Genomic DNA, 21218 nt, shown 5'->3' with positions numbered 1-21218 from the left:
TATGCCCTGGTCCTGGGCAGCAACAGCCCCAGCGAGATGCAGACGGCGTGCAGCTGGCACTGCTGGCCCACTGTCAGGACCGGGTTCGTCAGGGCGGACTGCTGGATACTGCGAAATGACCGCTATAGCCCTGATTCCTTGACTGACCTTGAGCAGGTAGTCGTGTGCCCTGGTCCTGGGTAGCAACAGCCCCAGCGAGATGCAAACGGCGTGCAGATGGCACTGCTGCCCCACCGTCAGCACGGGGTTCGTCAGGGCGGACTGCTGGATACTGCAAAATGACTGTTATAGCCCTGATTGTTTGAGTGACCTTGAGCAGGTAGTCGTGTGCCCTGGTCCTGGGCAGCAACAGCCCCAGCGAGATGCAGACGGCGTGCAGCTGGCACTGCTGGCCCACTGTCAGCACGGGGTTCGTCAGGGCGGACTGCTGGATACTGCAAAATGACCGCTATAACCCTGATTGTTTGAGTGACCTTGAGCAGGTAGTCGTGTGCCCTGGTCCTGGGCAGCAACAGCCCCAGCGAGATGCAGACGGCGTGCAGCTGGCACTGCTGGCCCACTGTCAGGACCGGGTTCGTCAGGGCGGACTGCTGGATACTGCAAAATGACTGTTATAGCCCTGATTGTTTGAGTGACCTTGAGCAGGTAGTCGTGTGCCCTGGTCCTGGGCAGCAACAGCCCCAGCGAGATGCAGACGGCGTGCAGCTGGCACTGCTGACCCACCGTCAGCACGGGGTTCGTCAGGGCGGACTGCTGGATACTGCGAAACATACACACGTTTACTTGATATCTTTCGGTGGTCATCAAAGCAAAACAACCAGAAAAAATGGACTAATAGCAATAGTTGCTAAGCAGGCCAGGTGTTCAAAATGATCTCGACGCGACTTTATTGTTAAGAGAATAAGAGCTTGTCAAGGTAATTTTGAGCATCTCGCCCGCTTAGCAACTTCTGCTGCTGACGGTATGTAACTATGTTTGTACGGGTCAAATTTTGCAAGTTAAATTTGACCCACTTCCCGACTTCCGATGAAGCTGAACATTTTCATACATATGGAAGACGGGCGACAATGCAATATTATGGTACCATCGAGCTGATCTGATGATGGAGACAGCAGGTGGTCATAGGAACTCTGTGATAAAACAACGCAACCTAACTGTGTTTGGGGTTTTTAGAATTGTCTCGATGAGTAGGTATTAGTGGCCTGTGGAACGAAAAGTACAGTCAGCGATAAAATCTTGTACCAAAAATGAAATTTTTGCCAAAAACTTATTTTATTTATGTACTCCACGGATTTAGAGTTAATAAACTGGATCGAGTACATTGACCAAAAAGTGTGTCCACATGAGAAGTCAAACTAGAGCCCTGCATCTCGTTCTAATTAGGGTGACCATAAGACATCTGTATGTGGGATATTAGGATAACATGGAATATATCAGTAGGGTGTGTCATTTTCTAAATAAAGTGAAATTTTAAGTGGTCAGATTTTTTTTTCATTTGTAGTCGGCCTCTTTCGCACTCACTCATGGTATGTTCATAAAGGTAGGCTTCCCTTTTGTCCACTTCAGTTTTTTTAAGTATAAGCGTCATTGAAGATCTGTTTAGCAAATATGACGTTTTTTTTGAAGTTGGTGCCTTTTTTCTATTGACGGAAATGTGTCCTACCTATAAAGAATCGATGTCATATATAAACAGTTTCACACACCTAACAAAATATTATGTATAAATGAGAGTCTGTAATGTTTAAGGAGTTAAGCACTTTGGTTTTAAATTTTGGCAATTGAAGGGATGTTTACAAAAACAACATACCTGACTACACTGGTTGACACCTGAAACGATTAACAATGTTCTTAAAAAAGTGTCAACCGGTCTAAGCAGTTAGGTTGTTTTTGTAAACATCCCTTCAATTGTTCTACAACAAATCTTAAATTAAACATGCCGAAATAAAGACATAAGGTACCTATTATGTTAAACTTACTTTTACATTACCTACGTTAATAATAACTAATAAGAATTCTGTGAGACCGATTCAAAACGTGCCGACATCATAGTCACCCTAATGAGTTTGACAATGTTGTCTTGTATTTTTATAGTAAAATGTAATAATTGTGGCTTTCTTGTGAAACAATATTCCACAATTAGCAATTATTTCACTCCAACAACCTTTAACACAACATTTCTTCACAATTTTTAAGAAATTTCGCATTCACGTGTTTTGAAGAAATGTCATCAAGTTGGGGATACCAATTAATATTTAAAGTTACTACAACTTCTACCATACTAAAATTTAGTTTTTTTTTTGCTGTGTATGCGCTTGATTTAATCAGTTAATAATATTGGCATCATAATTATTTACAAATTACTTAAAAGATATCAGAACTGTAGTCTGAATATAGCACTAAAATTGTATAAGAAGGTAATTAAATTCAGTAGTTTATTGATATAATTTCTACCATAATGGTATCTTTTTAACATTGGCAACATGTGCGAGTGAGACACAGGGCTCGGGTTTTTCTATCTCAAGTGGACCGTTTTCTCTAGTCTGGTACGAACAACTTTCTGTCTCGGTGATAAGGTTCAAATTAGCATGGCAAAAAAAGTGACAACTCGCTCCAGTTTAAAAAATATAACTTCATGATGTACTCACGCCAGTATTAGTTGCATGAAATCGCAAACTGTCTCCTCTGAACCCAGCTCGATGATTAACAGCGCCAGTGTCGTGTAGATAGCCTCGATGTTTTCCACCGTGTTCGATTCTAGTTGAAGACCTAAACATACAGATTTAAGCCTTATTGTCTTATTCATAAACGTTATTATAGTGAAAATATCGGTAAGTTTTATTCGTCAGGAAATTTATTTATAATACTAGCGAAACTCACAGCACAGAATAAGTAATAGTATTATCATACAGAACGGACACGCACCGCCCCGCCCCGACTCGGATTACCTCGCCCGCGACTGGCCGCGACATGAATGTGTGCGTAAGTCGCTCTACTGAGAGCATGCCAGAAGTCCGTCAGATACTCAATGACGCGTGTACAGACGTGCCGTGCACACATATAAACGCAAATCATTTTTGATGTATGGCGTGTCCGCCCTGTGCTCACAGTACGAACAACAAAACGGAATGGAATATCGTAAGAAGGCTGGAATAGGCTGGAAGTGGCTGACAATATAGGGGATATTACTGCAATGATCTGCCGCCAGAGTGTAGCACTAGCACCTATGGTAAACCATAGATTAACTTTGAAACTCCTTATTGACAAGTTTTCACAGACAATAAAATATGACATTGATGCATCAAGGCGGTTTGTTTACAAAGGGCATACCGGCACACGCGAAAATATAAATTAGTTATCAGCCTTCTTATCGCTCGAATATGCAAGAGTGATGTATTGTGGTAGTGGCGCCCCCTACGCAGAGTTTCGCGTAATATTCCCTTATCACTGTGCCTATGCCTACGCCAGATCTTTCTGACGCCAAAAGGGGACTTTTAAGTTGCAACTGACGTCAGAATGATGTTTTAGGATTATAAGCTAAGGACTTACCATCATATAGAGAGCTGAATATAGCATAGCCGTGTTTGCTGATGAAGATGAGATCGGGCCGGGAGCACTTCTCTATCGTCAGCCCGAGTTCCGCGTAAGCCAGCCTGGAAACAACAAATAATTCACATTTAACCTCTTCAGACCTAAAACCATTTTTGCAGTTTTGAATATGGAACCTTCTTTAATTCCATTATAGCTCAAAATGCGAGTTAATTTAGTCCTTTCAAAAGGAACTCGGGACTTAGGAGGTTGTGCAAATACACTGACAGCATCAAAGGTTGAAGGCGAAAATGCTTTCGTATGTCTGGCTGTTCTACTCTACAGGTCGCATTTCTCAACCGATTGTTGTGAAATGTTCGATAATTTCATAGAATTGTTTGTAGAATTATATTTCTGATTTTATCAAAATGGCGGAGCTATGGGAGTTCGCCAGGTCTACAGCTCACCACGCCACTAGTTCAATATATGTCCAAATCGTAGTGGAAAAGCATTCCATTCCGTTCAATCCTAAAAACGCAATATTGGATGGGCAGAAAAGTTACCTTGAAGTCCTACTAAAATCTAAAATCCTTGGTATGGGACTTAGAGGGTTTTAACGTTTCAAAGTACTGTGACTCAAGGGCACACATAGGTACTTACGTAGGTGTGTGTAGGTTAGGTGCGTTCTGCCTCCTATCGAGTAGCGTGTGTAGTATGCGCTGCAGCAACGCTCGTGTGGCAGGCTCCCCTGCGCCCGATAGACGGAGTAAAGCGTCTAGGAATGCCGCTGGGAACGCTTTGCTCAGCTCGCTGGTCTTGTATGTCGTGCCCACCTGCAAACGTACAGATTTGTGTAGATAATTATAATAATTACTAACAGAGATGCACCGAATATTCGGTAAATATTCGGCAAGGTTTCCAATGTTCGTATTCGGCCGAATTATTCGGTTAAAGTGCCGAATATTCGGCAAATATTTTCTACCATGTCTGTCTTGTAAAATGTAAGCTCCTACTGAACTACGATGAAAGTAATGAGACATGTTTCAACATGTCTCATCACTTTCATCCTTAGGATGGGAGGATTCATCCTTAGGATGTTTTGATTATTAGGAGAGTGATGAAATGTTTTCCCCCTCCCTTCTTGCTAAAAACAGCATAAAAAGTACCAGGCTACCATAAGCCAGTAGTATATGAGCAGCGACTTGAGTAGAATACTCTAGCATGGCGTCCGCCTTGCTGCTTTCGCCCTGCCGCTAGCTGCTGGGGATCTTGCTGACGATAAACACAAGTACCAGGCTACCATAAGTGAGTAGTAACTAATATACCTTGAGCAGCGACTTGAGTAGGATACTCTGTCTGCAGCATGGCGTCTGCCTTGCTGCTCTTCCTCTGACGCTGACTGCTGGATCTTGCTGACGATAAACACAAGTACCAGGCGACCATAAGTGAGTAGTAACTAATATACCTTGAGCAGCGACTTGAGTAGGATGCTCTGCAGCATGGCGTCCGCCTTGCTGCTCCTCCCCTGCCGCTGACTGCTAGATCTTGCTGACGGTGAACTCAAGTACCAGGCTACCATAAGTGGGTAGTAACTAATATACCTTGAGCAGCGACTTGAGTAGGATACTCTGCAGCATGGCGCCCGCCTTGCTGCTTTCGCCCTGCCGCTGGCTGCTGGGGATCATGCTGACGGTGAACACAAGTACCAGGCTACCATAAGTGGGTAGTAACTAATATACCTTCAGCAGCGACTTGAGTAGGATGCTCTGCAGCATGGCGTCCGCCTTGCTGCTCTTCCCCTGCCGCTGGCTGCTGGGGATCTTGCTGACGGTGAACACAAGTACCAGGCTACCATAAGTGGGTAGTAACTAATATACCTTCAGCAGCGACTTGAGTAGGATGCTCTGCAGCATGGCGTCCGCCTTGCTGCCCTTCCCCTGCCGCTGGCTGCTGGGGATCTTGCTGACGATGAACATCATGATGTCGATCTTCTGGAAGTCGGGGAGGTGGTCAGCGAACTCCCCAAGCGCGTTGATGAGGGCCTCTTGGTATAGTTTCTCGTCGGTTTCTTTCTGTAATTAGGGAAAACGGCTGTCAGTTTGTAAATTCAAAATAATGTTGAAAGTCAGTTTTTTCGTTATACCAAAGAGAATTTGAAATAATGAATAATGATGAATTTGAATGAAAGAATAACTAGCAAAGTCAATTGGCATTCTAACAGTTTTAAACTTCTGTCGAAAGATGGCAGTAAATGTACTGTGGCTACATAATTTACCAGGACAGTAACTCTCTATACCAGTGGTTCCTAACCTTTTCAGTCCGGTTACCCCTATGACTAACTAGGGAACCTGATTTTACCCCTCCTCCCAATGGACAATAAAAAATAAAACGTGTACGTTTGTTGTATTGTTAAATTAGGTTAGCGTATTACCCCCGTACAATACCAGTTTTACCCCCACGGGTTAGGAACCACTGCTCTATACAGTATATTCTCTTTGTTTATACTATTAGCGGTCATTACAAGAGTGTCTTTTAATATCATATCCCCAGCAAACGTCCTAAATCTCTTATCAAAACGAAATTTATCTAACGATTTAAGTTGCAAGACCTGCAAATACATGCATACATACCCTGGAAAAACTAAACCCTTTCTTCGGCAATCGGGTTTAACCACAAAAAACAAAAACAAAATTATATTTAAACTACATTAATAATACTTCACTCACCTCTGAATCTCTGGCCACAGACGCTCGGAGGTTGGTGAGGAGGTTGTTGATAATTTCCAAAACCGATGGACCTGTTATTGATTTACTAATTACATGGCATATATGTAACATACTTGTTACATATATGCCATGTAACATGAATTTAGTTTGTATTTTAACGCCACTCCACACTAGCGTCTTTTTAGCTTCGGCGTCTATTCAACTCTATGGCTGCTGCTTTACGCAACTTTGGCGAAACTGCGCAGCGACGCTATTTTCCATAGCGCTGACTAGACGCCGATGCTCAAAAGACGCTAGTGTGGAGTAGCGCTAAAATCAAAGACGCTAGTGTGGGCAGGCTCTTAGCGGTCCGTATATTTTTATAGAGTGGTTATTGCATTGCCAGTGCTGATTTTGAATCCCGAGCATAGTGAGACAGCAAACGGGTCCCACCGATGACTCGCCGGAGCTGTCCACGCTCTAAGATGTCGCTAAGGACAATCCTGAACGGTCTATCTTGTATCCGGATATGTCAAGCCAGGGATCGGATACCGGTATTTTTTTTGTATGGGAACGAAACCGGTATACTTATTTATTATTATTTATTTAAGGTTCACCAACAATTGTTGACGTCGATACAACATATGTATATCATTTATAATAGGGTAATCTAGTAATACTAAGTCTAAGCTAATAAATGGTTTATCTATCTATCTAACTAGTCGTTACCTAAAAACACAACTGAGTCCTACATTTGGGTAAAATAATTCGAAGTGTATGGTTATTTCGAGATTTAAAAAAAAAACCGGTCTCGATCCCTGGGGCCCGTTTCTCAAAAGCTTGTAACTTGTAATACAAGTGGAAGTCCCTTTCTAATAAAAGCTGTCAAAAAGTGACATCCTCTTGTGTTACAAGTTACAAGCTTTTGAGAAACGGGCCCCTGGTCAAGGCTAAGCGCCAGTCCGAGCAGCTTACAAGAGCGCGGAGTTTGTTCCTAACACCTTTTTCACTTCTCATGCTCAAAAAGTGCACCTTTATGTCGTGAGTAGACGACATAAAGTTGCTTATTATGTTCTAGAGCATAATGTAAAATCATCTATTGCGACCCTTATTGACTTAGCAATAAAGTCCAAAATCTGCCATACAAACTGCCAGCCTTGCCGGCGCGCCCGCGCCCCCGACCGGCCCGAATAAAATTTTCTTTAGTCTTGAATAAATACGGGAAAATAACCTAAAATATTGGATATTTTTGTACGTATATTTTCCTCGCAATCGAAGTGAAAAGCAGAGTGTACAACAAGGGCATAAATGTCCATTTTTACCCTCGTCTACTATTTTGGTCTTCGCTTCGCTCAGACCAAAAAATTGCCTCGGGTAAAAATGGGTCACTTTATGCCCTTGTTGTACATTCTACTATTGCTCTGTCCAAAAGTTGTACGAGATCCCTTGTGTGTGTTTGTCTATATATATGTATGTGTGTGTGTGTGTGTGTGTATATATCTTACCCACACTGTCTCCGGCGGCGATGGCGACAATATTGCTAAGCACACCAGCCCGGGCGGCCCTGACCCTGGTCCTGGCTCGAGGGTCGTTACCAGCACCACCGGCCGCGTCCAAATGCTGCATTAGTGCCTCTACCACGCTGTACGAATATTGCGCCTGGAACAGAGTTTACATGAAAACTTTCACACCACTATCATGTATTGCAAATCTATCACTAATGTAAAACGTACCAAGTTCAACATAGATGGCGCTACAATGAAACGGTTCAAAGTTGCAGCTGAAATTCAATAACAAACGCCAAATAGGGAATATTACGCGAAACTCTGCGTAGGGGGCGCCACTTCTACAATCCGTCACAATCTAAGGGTCTGCCGCGAAACAAGAGAGTCGAAATTTTGTTATCTAACCTCTCTATCACTCTTGCATATTCGAGCGATAAAGAGGCAGATAGCCGAGTTTCGATTTCGCGTTTCCCGGTAAGCCTTTTGTAAACAAACCGCCTTGATGTATCAATGTCATATTTTATTGTCTGTGAAAACTTGTCAAAAAAACAGTGTATAGGCTACTCTATGGTTTACGATGGGCGCTAGTGCTGCACTCTGGCGTCAGAACATTGCAGTAATGCCCCCTATTCTCTTCTCTGTTTACTAATATTGTCAGTCTTCTTTATTAACTAAACTCTGATACCCACGAAAACTAGTCTATTAATGTAAAGTACTCACTTGTATGGAGAACATGATGATTTTGAAAGTATGTACGGCGAAGTCGTTCGGTACCCAAAGCTCGTGTCGATCGAAATGCCTGAAACAAGCACAAATATTTAAAAAAAAAACCGGCCAAGTGCGAGTTGGACTCGCGCACGAAAGGTTCCGTACCATTACGTAAAAAACGGCAAAAAAATCACGTTTATTGTATGGGATTCTCACTTAAATAATTATATTATTTTGTTTTTAGTATTTGTTGTAATAGCGGCAACAGATATACATCATCTGTGAAAATTTCAACTGTCTAGCTATCACGGTTCATGAGTTACAGCCTGTGTGACAGACAGATGGTCAGCGGAGTCTTAGTAATAGGGTCCCGATTTTACCCTTTGGGCACGGAACCCTAAAAAGTGCTTATAAATCTGCCAAAAAGTACCAGGACCACATGAAATAGCAGAAGCTCACGTGAGAACCGGTCGTAGTACTCTATGAATGTGTCCCAAAAGGGGCGCGGCCTACTAACTCCCGAAGACACGCTTCGGCGAGGCGGGGCGGTGTGTCTTCTACTCCGTATTATTGCAACAACTGATTGTAGACCTTATCTAGTTGCAATAAGGTTCACTAACATCATAGCGTCACATTATCGGCATTAAACTGGCTAAGAAAATCTTTAAAATGCCTAAAATTCTCCCAAAAAGTACCAGGGTCGCATAAAACAGCAGAAGCTTACGTGAGAACCGGCCGTAGTACGCTACGAATGTGTCCGAAAGAGGCGCGGCCGACTAACTCCCGAAGACACGCTTCGGCGAGGCGAGCCGGTGTCTAACTCCGTCTTATAACAGCTACAACTGATAGTAGACTTTATCTAGTTGCAATAAGGTTCACTAACATCGTAGCGTCACATTATCGGCATTAAACTGGCTAAAAAATTCTTAAAAATGCCTAAAATTCTCCCAAAAAGTACCAGGGTCGCATGGAACAGCAGAAGAATGAACGGAATGTGTCCGAAGGAGGCGCGGCAAACTAACTCCCGAAGACACGCTTCAACTAACCTGGGCGGTGTCGCCGGTGTCTTACTCCGTCGTATAACAGCTACAACTGATAGTAGACCTTATCTAGTTGCAATAAGGTTCACTAAAGGACTACACAAACAGTAAGAGCTGCGAAGCGAATTATGTCACGACCAGTTATTCTGTTGATGCAAATAGACTCCCTGTGAAACCCATAGCCTCCTTGACATCGTAGCGTCTCATTAGGGTCCCTTCTCCCAAAAAGTACCAGGGTCGCATAAAACAGCAGAAGCTTACGTGAGAACCGGTCGTAGTACGCTACGAATGTGTCCGAAAGAGGCGCGGCCGACTAGCTCCCGAAGACACGCTTCGGCGAGGCGGGGCGGTGTGTCCTCTACTCCGTCTTGTGTGTCTGTGTCCATGCAGGATAGAGTCTCGTATTTTTCTGCGCTCTGGAAGAAATGACAACCGTTTTGATCAGAATAGAAGTAGTACTAAATTACACTTACTAAATAATGTGTTGAGTCGCTTTATTAGAAGTTCTTATGTCCTTCGGTCTCCATTATACTCAAACCAGTTTGGTGGAGCTATAACAATGCATTTTCGCCAATGTTTTTAAGTCTGCATACTCGTAGCAGTTGTCTGGATGCCTTATTATAGAGCATTACCTGCATATTATAGAGCAGAGAAGGCACAATTTTATCCATGTGCTGGGCCTCCCATATATTTTCCACCAGGTCGTCGGATACTGTCTTTCTAATCACGCCCTGGAACAGAAACAAATCATATATTAAATGTGAAACTTTGTATTGTTTCCTCCATCACCTTAAAACGTGAAACAATTTTGAAGAAACGTCGGAGGTAAATCTTAAAACTTAGATGCGTTTTTTGACTGTCTTTAAAACCTAGACCTCTTTATTTACTAACTGCAGCACTCTTTCGTTAGTTATTTTATCCGTTCATATTTTCAGGATTGTACTTTTCTTATGACAGACAACTAATACTCATCGAGACAATTCTAAAAACCCCTAACACAATTAGGTTGCGTTGTTTCATCACAGAGTTCCTATGGCCACCTCCTGTCTCCATCGTCAGATCAGCTCGATGGTACCATAATATTGCATTGTCATCCGATTTATACATGCATGCAAAATTTCAGCTCAATCGGAAACCGGGAAGTGGATCAAATTTAACTTGCAAGATTTGATTACAGACAGACAACGGTCAGGTGAAAGTAAATACATAAAAGCTTGTAATAAGTTACCTGCAAGCCTTGTATGCCGGCGAGTCGTATTTTGTCCCTCATGGTCTTGTCATTGTGGTTGCTGTGGCACATGGCCGAGAACTTGGATACGAAGAAGTCGTAGCGGCGGTGGTACGACGGCGTGTCTTCTTCGATGTTCGCGAAGCGGACGAACTGTTAATCAATAAATACTTATTAGTATATCAGACGAAAGATGCCTAATGTTGGATACATATATCCCCCAAAGATACACATTCATCCAATAGGCGATCTTGACAAAAATTGGACTACCTTGTTGGATACTTTCTCTGGAAGCGGCCTCCGGTTCGCAATAGTCACCCAATAACGTGTCTCAGAGACCGTCGGTTCTACGAGCAATGCAATGTGCTAACCTATAGCTCGTCAACCAAATCTTGTCAGTAAAAAAAGGCGCGAAATTCAAATTTTCTATGGAACGATATCCCTTCGCGCCTACATTTTTCAAATTTGCCGCCTTTTTCTACTGTCAAGATCTGGTTGATCAAGTATATTTCTTATAGTTTCATGCACACCCAGCACATGGTTACAACTGGATATTATCTATAAGACTGGTTTTTGAGATCTCCGAGGTGCTAACCAAACGATTAGGAATTTAATTTACTAATCCCTATTAATATTATAAATGTTCTCCTCACGCAAACCGCTACACCTACTTGGATAAAATTTAGTGTGGAGATAGTTTCAAGCCTGGGGAAGAACATTGGATAGTTTTCAACTTTTCATTAATCATCATCATCATCACGCAGACCCAGTTGCGGGCAGAAGCTAGTATTAAATGACTATCCAAGTATCCATGGCTCCAGTACTATATAAAAACCGGCCAAGTGCGAGTCGGACTCGCGCACGGAGGGTTCCGCACCATCAACAAAAAACAAGCAAAAAAAACGGTCACTCATCCAATTACTGACCCCGCCCGACGTTGATTAACTTCGGTCAAAAATCACGTTTGTTGTATGGGAGCCCCACTTAAATCTTTATTTTATTCTGTTTTTAGTATTTGTTGTTATAGCGGCAACAGAAATACATCATCTGTGAAAATTTCAACTGTCTAGCTATCACGGTTCGTGAGATACAGCCTGGTGACAGACGGACGGACGGACGGACATCGGAGTAATAGGGTCCCGTTTTTACCCTTTGGGTACGGAACCCTAAAAATGAGTACTGTTACTCACGCTCTGAGTAGCCAAAGTCTGCAGCTCCGGGTCAGTAGATTCTAGAAGCTTCTGCACCATCTTGAGGAAGCTCTCCACGAACAAGTTGAGGGTCTGAGAGTGGCAGGCTAGGAGAAGTTGATCCATCGCTTCCATCGCTATGACGACGAATCTGGAATTCATATGATTTAGGTAACACTACTATTATAAACTGAAATAGATATCATACACTAAAGAAAAACCGGCCAAGTGCGAGTCGGACTCGCGTTTCAAGGGTTCCGTACATTACACAATTTTTAACATTATGTTTTTTTTTGAAGTGAAAACTTCTTTAGCGCCGCTGGGCACTTTTTGAGGTGGGGAAAAACCACTCATAATTTAAATGGCATTTAAATCAATAAAGAAAAACTCAATGTTATTTGACATTTATGTTGTGGACTCCTTTTCAAGACTTTACCTATGTTCAAATAATTTGACGTTGTCATGGCAGTATGTAAATAAACATGTCAATGAAAAAGTGTGATCTTATTTGAGAATGATAATAATATATAATAAATAAATAGAATACCTCCGCTAAACGTATATATCGTGTTACCGGGCGTCGGTAACATAGTGAGGTGAGTTTTCACTTCTATCGGCACTCCCGGAGTACAACCGTTGTTGCTTGTTTTAATGAAAAGTGAGTAAAATGTGTTTAAAAAGTACTTAAGTCCGACTCACGCTTGACTGCACATTTCTAATAGGTTTTCCTGTCATCTATAGGTAAATAACTATTAATATAAGGGTTCCGGGTTTTTCCTTTTGAGGTACGGAACCCTAAAAATGACCAAGTCCACTAGCGGCCGAGGCGGGAATCGAACCCGCGTCTTCAGCTTACGCGGCTAAACGACAAATCAAAATATTTCATAAGAAAATTTGATTTGTTCCCTAGTTTGGACGATTTAGGTAAAATTATTTTGCAAAGCACCCATAAAACTGAGCTTCCGACGGATTGCCTAAATCGAGACAATTTAGGACTACTTCATCAAAAAAACCAGGACGTTTGAGAAACAGTAGTCTGCTCCGTAATTCTGGCGCTAAGGTGGAAGACACTAACATACCCACATACATGCTAAAATCCCGTCCCTAAACACCGTGAAAAGTTTACCAAACTAGGTACAGAGTAAAAAAAGACCGTACTCCCGCCAGCCGAACTACATGGTGCTATAGTGCGCCGTATGTTTTGTGGTAACTAAATTGTCAAACGTCAACATGCATTTGACATTTTTGACAACTGGGAGTATACTTAGGGCGCATGCAGACGGTGCGAGAACTCGCATGCGAGTTTCATTAGGTACATTGCGTAAATTGCGTTATTTGATCGGTCGGCTGAATTGATGTCACCTCAATGGTCCGCAATGTTACTATTTAAAAGTTCGCGCGCCGTCTTAATGAGCCCTTATTCTACTAACAATAATACTATTTTCAACATACCCATGCCGCCTTCTATAAATATCCCGACTAGCCTTCTGGAACAGATATTCTCCAATCCTATCCAGCTTTTCCGGGCTGGAGAGCGAGTAGAACGTGAGCTTTTCCATGTTGGACTTGACCAGGCCCTCCTGCGGGGAGGCGGGGAAGATGTTGTCCACCAGCCGCTTGTAGCGCGGCCTGAGGGCCGAGCAGCAGCCGCAGCAGCCTGGAATGGACCATAATGTTAATATTATAAGTAGACCCCGGATTCTTGTCGCGATCACGTGACAAAAGGGTGATTTGGGGAGTAAATGGAATGGTAGAACAAGATAATACTTAAAGCTTTTCTTTTTTGAAGTGGATATATTCTGCTAGAAGACGTAGCCTAACCGCAAGTCATTTAGATCAACTGTTGATCTGTTACGGAGAGTCCGTTAACAATAGAGCAACGTCGACATTTTAATCTTTTTTTTTGTATTATCTTATCTTAATAAATCCGTATTAATTAATAGGTACTGTTCCATTTACTCCCCAAATCACCCTTTTGTCACGTGATCGCGACAAGAATCCGGGGTCTAATTATAAGGTTTAGAATAGATTGGCTATGGATATGGGGGACGGTTCTGAGAAGCCGGCATCCTGGAATCAATCGTACGAGTAAAGATGTAAGGTTCAGAATAGGTTGGCTATAGGGGTCGTATATATATGAAAACTATTACGACGGCTGAGAAGCAGTCAGCCTGGAATGAAACGTATCGGTAAGGATATAAGGTTCAGAATGGATTGGCTTTGGGTGTGGTAAAGCCTTATTAGAAGTGCAGTTGATTGTCAGAACACTCAGAACGAGAAAATATTCTAATCAGGATCTTCACATTGATTTCTCAAAAAAACAAATAGATTGTTTTTTGTACTGTTTTTAGCAAAAAAATGATAGGTATAAAAATCGATAGGGTACCTTTGCCTGGAAATTTCGAAAATAATGACGTTCCATCATTACTTGTGAATTCAGAACTGTACAACAAATTGCTTTGTCAACGTATTTTTGGGCTACCCTGTACAAATATAATTATCCATACCTACATCTACACGTGTAGTAAAGAAAATTCATAACGAGGTCACATTTAAATTAATCACGGACAGTGCCCTCTGACATTTACAAAGGTTCCAGTAGAATATAGCTTCTGACCTTTTCTCTTATTTAACATTTAAACCGGTGAAGCGGGCATCAAAGGCGTTTTTAACCGACCCTTCAAACATTACAATTACAAAGTACAGTCTGCAACGGAGTTATATTTTTTAACACATTCATTGCCACCCAGCCAAACAAAGACATCCGCGTCACCTAGGGCCACAAAAATTTCATCATGTAAAGCTGTATATAGTACCACGATCCCGAGTATCGGGGTCCAGTGCCGGCCCGAGCCCTTAATCAGCGTAGAGCAAAATCGGGTTTTGGCGCCCTTCGTTGAAGTTTTCAAGCGTATTTTGGGCCCGCGCCACACTCGCGTCATTTAAAACTTTTAAGGGTTCCGTACCCAAAGGGTAAAAACGGGACCCTATTACTAAGACTCCGCTGTCCGTCCGTCCGTCCGTCCGTCCGTCTGTCACCAGGCTGTATCTCACGAACCGTGATAGCTAGACAGTTGAAATTTTCACAGATGATGTATTTCTGTTGCCGCTATAACAACAAACAGAATAAAATAAAGATTTAAGTGGGGCTCCCATACAACAAACGTGATTTTTGACCGAAGTTAAGCAACGTCGGGCGGGGTCAGTACTTGGATGGGTGACCGTTTTTTTGCTTGTTTTGCTCTATTTTTTGTTGATGGTGCGGAACCCTCCGTGCGCGAGTCCGACTCGCACTTGGCCGGTTTTTTTTTTCATTTGCCATTTTGGCGCCCCCCTTGCCATCCGGCGCCTAGCGAGTGGCCGCTCCACTCGCTCTACGCTAGATCCGGGCCTGATCGGGTCGTCTGGCCTGAGAACGAAATCATAAAATAACCGATAGCGGGTTTTCGGCACTGAATGTGTTAAAATACATTGCATAATTAAAACTATTGTATGTTAATGTTTATGTATGTCAGTCTGTGCAGTATGTAGGACCTTAGGTAACCTTAGTAAATTACTGCTAATTTTACAAGTTTTACACTTTAATGCTTTCGGGAAAGGGTCCCACGGGTTCTCAAACTTTGCTGTCGCGATCTCTTGGCACCCGTAACCTACAGTTTCGTGCTCTAAAAGCTTTAATACTAATGGGTGAATTTTTTTTTATCCATAGGTAAAGCCTATGTTACCAAAATTACTCATAGTCATAACCCAATAGATTATACATGTATGACTGATTTTGGTGACACAATGGAATCAATTATAAACTCGACTATAATTAAATTTCTTTTTTTGCAATTTGTATTTTTTACCTAAACCCCATGCGTTAAACTTACATGTCATGTACACGGTTCGGCTTACAACGAAACATGTCCGATGTGCGATCTTGCTTAACGGCATCATTTTAGCACTAATTTCCACTATACACTGAGCCAATCTCACTTATAAGAGTTCACTATTAAAACTGCTGTAGGTATAAACTAGTCCATTATTATGATATCATTAGTTGTGAGACTAGCAAGTGATTTTCTCATGATATCGTATTTAAATCACAGAACACAATAGACAATCAAAGTCCTGCGTTAGTATGGCGTTTCAAAACAAAAATAATAATGAAGTAATATTGATAACTTCGGAGCGATTGCTGCTTTTAACAACAGCCGTACTCTACTGTGATGTTGTCCTATTACTACGAAGATAACGACTGATACGTATACGACAGCTTATCAGTTATTAACATTTTGTCTTGCCTGTGAACTCGTATCTATAATAACTTCAGACAGATATCTACGACCAATATACGTTATCAAAGATCAGTCTTATGTTGGTTGTTGATCAGTCCCTTGGCTTTATGAATGAGTTTTGATAAACTAAGAAGTAACCCCGGACGAGAAATTACGGTTAAAAATTCTCCGAGATTGTAAGATATTATCGTTGCTATTTCTAAGGACATAAGATTGGTAGTTGCGTGGTTGGACTTTGAGGTTAAACTATTCACATGTTAGGTTAGAAAGATAAGATATAATCGATGCTATAAATTGTAGGATAATATCAAGAATTTCATGTTCAGACATAGTCTTTCGTTGTAATATTAAATATGTAAAAAAAAATTCAAGTTCCTAATTCATTCGGCAACCAAGTTGCTTGCATCAATACGATTTTCACTCTTTTCAGTATTGAGATAAATTTAAAAAAAATGTTTAATATACCGACACCCCACAGCGGCAAACTGCCACACATTTCACGCAGGTCCGCGATTCGTGACCGTCCACAACTCATTCGTGCGTATCGTGCGTCAGAATCAGCAGGCTTTCAGAAAGGCATTGCAAGAAGTAACACAAACGCCTTTCTGTCTAAACCAGACCAACAGTTAATATGACAAAAAATATGATTTGTTGTTTCGTTAAAAAAATAAGCCAACAACAATTAAACTTGTTCAATAACCAATTTTCCCGATATAGAGGCGATACACGAAATAACGAAATGGTTTGCGGTTTCACCCCTAGCCTGAAACAGTGATTATCAACCGAACATCTGTCTACGACTAATTCCAAATAGAGGCTTATCCTATCATCACTTTATTCTTCAAGCCATGCAAATTTTGGCAATTTAAGTACGCAGCTTTACGGTTTAAAAAGTCAGCTTATCAACAGTTTAAGAGACTCGACGATTATTTTCCGATGCATAACCGTTTTTTTTTCGGAGACAGTAACGTGTACGTGTACGTAAAGGGCGCACAGGGCGGCCGGCGACGTGCGACTGAGCGGCCGGCGCTATATTTATCTGACCTGCCTGAAATAGGTATAATAATAAGAATGTATGTCGCGTAACACTAGAGCTGCGCTACGGAAGTAGGTACATGCTTTTATTCTTTTGGTTGACACATACAATTACGAAGATGCTGCGCCTTCGAGAGATTTTATCTGTGTCATTTCCCCTCTGTATCAAAACAAAGATTTTGAAATATAATTCTAAAAATATAGTAGGTTATGATGACTTGGTCCATCCCCGGGGACTTCATCAAACTTAGATTAGTAGTTTAGGTTGGCATTCAATGTGTAAACAGGCCCCAATGTGAAGGTTAGCCACACGTAGCCGTATTGACCATTCAGCCATCATTAAATAATACCATTATAAAAGAGGAGGGTCAAAGTAATTTGATGTACTAAGGTTAAAAACGCCAATCAAAGTAAAATACAATACACATAATGTCCCCGATACGATAAAACATAGACAATGTTATATCGGTAGGGTGACTGCTATAGTTATTGGCTACTCTTAGCAGCAGGACTTCTTTTGGCTTGTTCCTTTCTGATTTGTTAGGAAAGGCCAACTATTATAGCAGTTACCCTACCGCGTACGATACTTCATGGTAGTATGTCTACCACCCACGCATTAAACTCAGCACCCTTAGTGATTCCACCTACGCGATCAAATCATCATGTTTCATATTAAATGGACAAGGGCTAACATATATCCAGCTAATAAATATTTAGTCTATGGTATATTATTTATCCCCCATTTATTTCTTCCTAGCCTCCGACCATAAGTTCATCCCTATTGAAGTTGTTAACCTGCCATAGGTACTTTCCTCCTGCTCAATACCGTACCTATTTTAATTTAAACCTTCTTTGAAGCCCCCCAGGCCCAGAATATTTTTTTTAAATTTAAATTTGGAACCTTTATTTTATTCCATTAGGTAAGTATACAAGTAGTTTATTTTAATCCGTTAGGTATATAATTTGGAACCTTTATTTTATTCCTTTATAGTTAAAAAATTGATTTGATTTAGTCCTTTCGGGACTTGATTGATTTAAGTAGGTAAAATTGTCGGGGTAATAACTGTAATAAAATAAGACCTCGTTGATGATGAAACTGAACAAAAATATTGAAAGGGATAAATCTCAAAACTATTCCTATACCCCACCCCAACACATGAGGAAGACAAAAAAAAAGTTTGGGAGCCTCTGATCTATATCGATTTCAACTGCGCAACGTTTAAAATATCGATTCAATACGCGAGTCAGGCGTACAAATAACTTCCATAATCGCAATAAACACTATTCTTAGACCTGATATGAGTTAATTAGTCGTCGTCAAAGATTTGTTTACGTCGTACCACCTGTACCTTACTAACTTGGTAATAACTCCTAATAAGGCTCAAAATGTAAACATATCTTTGGCATCAAATGTATTTGGACAATGCCATTGATAGGTAGAGTCAGACCAAGCTAAGTTTTAATAGCACAGACAGTGAAAGTGTTATTTTAACCTTTTGGACGCCAATGACCTATATATCCGCACCGTAGGTTCAACGCCAAAGATCGATTAATCGGTCACAGACCACAGAGCAACATCAACCTACGTGCATATACATAAAGTTCAACTTCAGTTTTGACACTTCAATGATGTGGCGTCCGAGTGACAGCTTTTGTTTGACACGGCGTGGAAAAGGTTAAATGTCAATCTACCATGGAGACAGACGGACGTGACGAAACTATAAGGGTTCCTAATGGACTATGGAGCCCCTAAAAATTATTTCAACTTCATTGAATCATTTCAACCATGAGGTTAAAAAAAACTTGATATATTATTTAACACGTTAACTGCCAGCAACTCGCTAGGGGAGTTCACTGTTCGTAGGCGCTTTTCGCTACATAAGGTTTTTCCCGTGTTATCGGCTACGCTCGTAGCGCGTAGCTCGCGCTGGCACTGAATGTGTTAACCTTTTGATTCTTGTCATAAACTATGTAATTAGAATTATACTTTATAACAGGGGTCACCAAATGGCGGACCGCGGTCCGGATCCGGACCGCCGACCTATATTATTTTTTTACTTATTTAAGAAACTCAAGTAGAAACGGACCGCGATGGTCATCTTATTTTAAAAATCGGACCCCTGAAGAAACTAATTGGTGACCCCTGCTTTATAACTATAATAATTATATTGCCAGTATAGCAGGTTTTTTTGTCATATCACAGACAGTAGGTACTATTTGTTACATAAGCAAACCTTGACCCATTGACCTACTGAAGGTAACATTCAAGAAAAACAACAATAATTATTCAAAACTTTATTTTACAGTTCAATATTTCCTTTTATCATCCCTGCCGTCCCTGCTTGACTTGGACCTCTCGTAATCATCATACTTCCTGGAGCCACTGCCTCGACTCCTCTTGTCATCCGATCTCCGCTCTCTTGAGCGCTCAATCTCTCGATCCCTTGATCGGGACTTGTGTCTCTTGCTGGAATATTCACGCTTCCTGTCATATGGGGAACGAGATCGCCGCTCCCTCTTAGATTTGTGGTTACTATGATATTTATTGAATAATGGTGGCGTTTTGGGTGATTTGTCTTTCTTAGAGTCGCGTTTTGTATCTTTAGATGTGGACGCAGTGGGGGATTCAGTTTTCTTTTCTTCTGCATTTGCTTCTCGCTCCTTCTGGGCCTGTGAGTGTTTGTTAGCTTGGTAGACCCTGCGTAGCAGATCCACTTTTTTTTCCAATTCTTCAGAGTTCACTTTGGTTCGCTTGTAAAGCTGCAGAATCCTTGTGCAAATGTCACGGATGTCCTCTTCAGTTACTTTGAAGAGTAAGAACCAGTGCGGGTTATTTGGTAGAGGTAAACCAATTTTCCTAGCAGTCAAGTAAATGCAAGCGCAAGCTATAGTTTCCGGAGGGAATCTCATAAATACATCCGTCCGTAAAGCATCATTCATGTAATTCCATGCCATCTGCATGAGCTGGCGATGCTTCTCATACTGGAGCAGCTGTAAATATACCACAATCAGTTTGTGGGGATGTTTAACATGGACACAAAAGCCTAGCTCCTTAAGTATTCTCCGCTCAGCTTTGATAACTTGATTCTTCAACTCTATGTAGTTCTGGTCAACTATCAAGGGAGATATAGTTTTCTGGGCCCTCACTTGCTTGATATGATGAAATACATTGATCACATCTCGTATTCTACAAGGTTTTTCTTCGACTTTAGAGGCTAAGTAAATGCTACCCATTGCCATGGTTTCCATGGGGTATCTGACGAAGGATTTTGAGTAGTAAAACCTCTGGAGGTATATCTGACCTGTAGCCATGGCGACTTGGGGCATTTTGAGCAAGATTCCGGCTGTTTGGATGAGTTCGCAGCCCAGGATGCGTAGATCAGTCTCAGTTTCAATGTCGAGGCCATCTGCCTGTGACGGCGTCTCTTTAAACACGGCTTCCGGCAGCAGGCAATTGTACAACGTAAGAATAATCTTCCCATAGTTTTTCTGGGGCTTCGCAGCCGTGGAACTGCTGGTTTTACTTTGCGTTTGCACAGCAGACATAATGCCAAGTTACGACACCGCGTTCTACTTAATTCTTGCGAAATTACACAAAAAACACGCACCTAAAGATGCACTTAATGTTTTTACACCATTTTGATAGCTTTGTGTTCACTTTTATTTGTTAATTTGGTTAAAAACTACAAGTATCGAGAGAAAACGCGCTTGTAACCAGACTGACAGGAACCAAGATGGCGCCACAAAACAGGGCAAACGTCAAATGGGAATTTGTAAACAAGTTCCTGGAATACATTTTAGGGATTTATAAAAAAACTACGAGAAAATAACTTACCCTGAGCCATTGTTCTTCTTTTAAACTATTTTCCGGACGTCCTAGTAAGGTAATTACACTTTTAACTATTAATGGGCTGATTAGAAAGGACATACATGACTCAATCGATACGTTTTAGTGATGTAATTACACTAAAACTCATATCGACTTCACATGACTGTTACAAA

At 41.5% G+C, this 21218-nt stretch overlaps 2 protein-coding genes across 2 annotated transcripts in view; both read right to left on the bottom strand.

Annotated features, from left to right (window-relative positions):
* LOC134657857 (protein EFR3 homolog cmp44E) overlaps nucleotides 1–21218 on the bottom strand; it is a 36934-nt gene that overhangs the window by 12094 nt on the left and 3622 nt on the right. Inside the window, exons 2-14 of the mRNA XM_063513436.1 lie at nucleotides 13354–13558; nucleotides 11902–12052; nucleotides 10712–10864; nucleotides 10116–10214; nucleotides 9745–9899; nucleotides 8456–8534; nucleotides 7736–7889; nucleotides 6252–6322; nucleotides 5403–5597; nucleotides 4186–4358; nucleotides 3547–3650; nucleotides 2646–2766; nucleotides 637–760 (exon numbers count right to left, since the gene is read on the bottom strand). Of these exons, the coding sequence (XP_063369506.1) occupies nucleotides 637–760; nucleotides 2646–2766; nucleotides 3547–3650; nucleotides 4186–4358; nucleotides 5403–5597; nucleotides 6252–6322; nucleotides 7736–7889; nucleotides 8456–8534; nucleotides 9745–9899; nucleotides 10116–10214; nucleotides 10712–10864; nucleotides 11902–12052; nucleotides 13354–13558 (1784 nt within the window). The remainder of the gene's footprint in view (nucleotides 1–636; nucleotides 761–2645; nucleotides 2767–3546; nucleotides 3651–4185; nucleotides 4359–5402; nucleotides 5598–6251; nucleotides 6323–7735; nucleotides 7890–8455; nucleotides 8535–9744; nucleotides 9900–10115; nucleotides 10215–10711; nucleotides 10865–11901; nucleotides 12053–13353; nucleotides 13559–21218) is intronic.
* LOC134657827 (cyclin-L1) lies at nucleotides 19497–21127 on the bottom strand. Its single transcript, XM_063513399.1, has one exon. It carries the CDS (start codon nucleotides 20760–20762, stop codon nucleotides 19524–19526), a length of 1239 nt encoding a protein of 412 aa, XP_063369469.1. The 5' UTR covers nucleotides 20763–21127; the 3' UTR covers nucleotides 19497–19523.

The sequence above is a fragment of the Cydia amplana genome, chromosome 21, assembly GCF_948474715.1.
Source record: "Cydia amplana chromosome 21, ilCydAmpl1.1, whole genome shotgun sequence".
Lineage (NCBI taxonomy): Eukaryota > Metazoa > Arthropoda > Insecta > Lepidoptera > Tortricidae > Cydia > Cydia amplana.
Note: the sequence above shows the minus strand (reverse complement) of the source record. Positions and strands in the feature narration are given on the sequence as shown.

Coding starts and splice junctions, on each gene's coding strand:
- LOC134657827 (XM_063513399.1), bottom strand. CDS start 20,762: ATGTCTGCTGTGCAAACGCAAAGTAAAACCAGCAGTTCCACGGCTGCG.